Source organism: Aureococcus anophagefferens (genome assembly GCF_000186865.1).
Source record: "Aureococcus anophagefferens unplaced genomic scaffold AURANscaffold_22, whole genome shotgun sequence".
In the NCBI taxonomy this organism is placed as follows: domain Eukaryota; class Pelagophyceae; order Pelagomonadales; family Pelagomonadaceae; genus Aureococcus; species Aureococcus anophagefferens.
The window spans coordinates 483743-487624 of NW_008705582.1; the positions used below are offsets into that span (position 1 = coordinate 483743).

At 56.3% G+C, this 3882-nt stretch overlaps 1 protein-coding gene across 1 annotated transcript; it reads right to left on the reverse strand.

Annotated features, from left to right (window-relative positions):
- Nucleotides 1-1013: 1013 nt before the first annotated feature.
- AURANDRAFT_72238 (hypothetical protein) lies at nt 1014-1946 on the reverse strand (the record flags this gene model as incomplete). The annotated part of the gene is made up of 2 exons (XM_009041612.1): nt 1014-1749; nt 1870-1946. The coding sequence occupies 2 exons, from the start codon at nt 1944-1946 to the stop codon at nt 1197-1199; spliced, it is 630 nt and encodes a 209-aa protein (XP_009039860.1).
- Nucleotides 1947-3882: the final 1936 nt, after the last annotated feature.

The window sequence follows — 3882 nt, forward strand, 5'->3', positions numbered from 1 at the left end:
CGTTCAAGTCGAGTCGTGAGACGGATCAACCAAATTCGATTAGTCGATCATAAAACGCGTGCAATTACGTTGGAATAAATGCATCCGCATGAAGTTTTGCTCTATTCCAACGTTTCTGGAGCAAAAGAGTGGCCGAAACGAGCGCGGCCCAGCCCCATGTTGAAGTTCAAGTTGAATAGGCAGCCCTATGTTGAAGTAGCCTGTGGTCGTCAGCAGCCGCCGCCGGGCAGTGTGTGGGCCGCAGGGCTTCATGGATGTGCTCGGGGGCCGATGGAACGGCGTGTCCGGTGCTCTAGGCGCCTCGAATGGCTCACATGGACCACACGATGTCAATAAGTGCAACATAGGCGCGGGGAAGTTCAACATAAAATTACCATAGCCCGGCTCGACAGCCACAGGTGGCGCAGCAGTGTTATGAATTCCATGGAGGGCATCAGTTGTGAGCTTGTTTGAGCTCTAGAGCTCGAACGAGTCGATTCTCAGCACTCGTTTTGTTTGTTGTTGAGCCTTTGCAGCGAACCGACAATTAGGTAAGTAAGGACTAGTAGGGTACTAAAGAACGCTGATGTGAACGTTACGGGGAAGTGCAGTGCCATCTCCATAGTGTGACGTCGCGATAGGGAGGGAACAGGGTAATGTAAATTACGGGGATGATGGGGAATCACGAGGCTACTCAATTCAGATAGATCCCTTTTTCAAGTTCACTATACTGACTACGAGGAATTCCCTTTTTAGGTTCAGCCCCAGCCAGAGAACTCTTTGATGATAGCCTTTAGGAAGAGAAAAACCCGCTATTATCCTAACCAAGTCAAAATAGTACCATATTAGTCCTAACCACTAATACGAATTAACACTCCTGTCCATACCCTTGCTAGCATTGCGTCCAAGGACAAAAACAAAATCTGAAGACGAATACTCTGGGGTGATACTTCCCTTCAAGTAAGCGCTTTGTTGAATATTTAAATAGTACGACTTCCGACCCGAACCGGCGACCCCACACCCTTGAAATCCCTCAATCGATACGATTAGCGCGCTATCCTGATGAGCCGGCTTGGCGGGGGCATAATTCAACAATTTTGCCACGATTTCCGTCCGGTGGTCGACCTGCGTGCGCGCGGTCGACGGAGGACCTCTGGCAGTGGCAAAATCCCAGCCTGAGATTTCAGTGTCGCCCCCGAATGGGGCGCTGGTTAAAGCTATTCGTGACTAGCAATTCGAAACAATGAAGCATCAATATCCCCGATGTTGTGTTGTAAAGCAAGTTTCTGCAGTTGTTTTTTTCGCATCGCGGCAGTTTTGCTGTTTGATGACAAGTCGTATAGAGTGCATAGATTAAAGACTGTCACTTCGCGGAAATGGAGGCTCGGATCTTTCCAAATGGCATCTTCAAGCGAAGCAATAGCCCACTCAAGATCACATAAATAGAGCGCGCATATGGCCCGGTTATTGATAAGTTCAGATGCCACGTGCGCGTGATATGGCGCTAATTTTTGTTCCATAGAATCACTTGCGACGTTCGTGATTCTTTCCAAGCTGCACATCACCTTTGAATAGGCGCCCTTTGCGAACATGACCAGGCATCTGCAAGAATGCCTCATATGAGTCCCAAAATTGGTCTGTTGCGAGTGAACCACGGGAGTGTTTGCAAGCAGCATCCACTTCGATACACAGCAAAATGCGTGCTCTGCTTCACTCGTGCACCCCAATTGGAGAAACACACATCCGATGCAATAATCAAGCCAAGAGCACCTGAGGTTCAAAAGCTGGACATTTTCAACTCCCCTAGCCATGTCCCGCTCCTGGTATAGCAAGCCGCGTGCTTTTGTGAGCACGCTCAGGGCAAGTCGCCAGCGGTCCATGAAAACATACAGATTCGCCAATGTGAAGTGCACGGCCTGCTCCTTAGCAAGATCGTCGGCAGAGCATTTGATCTCACCCGCAGCCATTCCGCTGAGCATCAAACTATCTAGCATCGCTACCGTGGCTCTGTGTTTCTCAGTTCAGCTCATCTTCCAATTCGGCTGCGAAGAGATTGAGAACAAATCTAGATGGTAGCCGGGGAAACCAACTATGCACATCCACATAATCGTTTACTTCCTCATCACCCCTTCGGAAAAAAGGCACTTTTTTCATGTTTGGCACATGGCGAGGAGAAAAAAAAAAGAAAAAAAAAAAAGAAAAAAAGGAGGCGCCGAAGGCGCCGAAGGCGCCGGAGGCGCCGGAGGCGCCGGAGGCGCCGAAGCCAGGCGGAGCGACGCGCGGACTCGTCCCGCCGGCCCGTCTTTAAACCCCGCGGAATTATCCCAACGCGAGTTCTAGTTCGCGCCTCGGCCGCGCCCCCGGCGCGGGCGCGCCGGCGGGCGCGGGCGCGGGCGCAGGCACGGGCGCGGGCTCGCTCGCGCCTAGACCAAGGCCGCCAGGCTCTCGAGCGTCTCCGCGGCTAGCCCGAGGGCGTCGCGCTCGTCGTCCGCGGTCGTCTGCGCGGAGGCGTCCCGGACGGCGATCCCGATGGCGGCGCGCAGGTCGTGGTCGAGGGCCTCGAAGTCGGCGACGCGCCTGCGCTCGTCGTGCTCGCTCCAGGCCGTCGACTGGAAGAGGCGGCCCACGACGAGCTCGGCCCTGTTGCGGTCCGGGGGGCTCGCGTCGCGAAACGAGCGGTCGTGATGTTCGCGCGCGCGGCGCGCGCCACGCCGCGCGGAGGCACTGGTACACGCCCGGCATGTCGAAGAGCATCTTGCTGTCCGTCGCCGACGGCAGGATGCCCATCTTGAGCCGCGGGTAGACGACGCGACGCAGACACCGAAGTCGAGCCGTGTCGTGCTTTTTATAACGGCCGCTCTTAGCGCCGCCGCCGGCCTGGCGGTCCTTCATCGTCTGCTCCAACTGCTTGCCCTTGAGCAGGACGTCGAAGAGCTCGTCGCGCGTCGGCAGGGCGCCCATGGCGCCGGCGTCCATGGCGCCGGCGCCGCCGTGAACCGTTGGAGTCGCGTCGCAGCACCTGGGAAGACCCCCGCGCTTTTGACGATTGACGGGAGCCGCCGCGCCTGGGAAGACCCCCGCGACGACGGTCCCGCGACTCCGGCGGCGGCGGCTCAAGCGGCGCAGAGCTACCCAGCCCGCCTCTCCGAGCTCCTGCAGCGAGACACAATGCAAGATGATTCCCTTGTGATGGTGCCGTGCAGATCTTTTGTTACTTGCGACGAATCTTTTGTTACTTTGCGACGAATCTCCTGTCCGTCGCCAAGCATAGAATAGCTGCCGTGTTCGGAAAAATATCTCTTTGAGCGAATCCGTTGTTCTTATTAATCTACGTTGTGCAACCGATCGGCTGAATGTGTAAATAGGTTTCAGTGTCGTTACGCACCGCCGCTCCGATTGATTTTGAGGATAGCAGGAGTTACGAAATCGGCCCGGGAGCATCGGTAAATGACCATAGATCTATGTCAGCCGCTCCCAGCCACACGATGGCCGGCCGGAGAGTGGACTACCACGTCTTAGGGCCGCGTAAACTCTGCCCAAGTGCCGTCTGAATCACGAGCGTTGCAGCTGCTTCTTGTCTCAACGCGCCTACGAAGGTGTGGCGCGACTGCCCTGCGCCAGCGCCGGCAGCGCGGGCCGGACCGCTGCGGGGCTGCTGTGGGCTCCGGAGCGTGCCGTCATCGGGGCAGCCCCTGCGCCTCTACGCCGTCGTGGGGCTCCTCTGCAGGCTGCTGCAAGGAAACGTGGCCGGGGATGAGGGTGGCGGCGATGCTCAGCCACTTTCCCTCAAGGCCCCTGGCGACTACCCCCTTCCGCGATTAGCTTTGCAACACGTTGTGCCTGCTTGGCAGTCACTCCTTCAGTTCGCTGTCTATAAGACTTAAAACTGGATTAGAATGAATT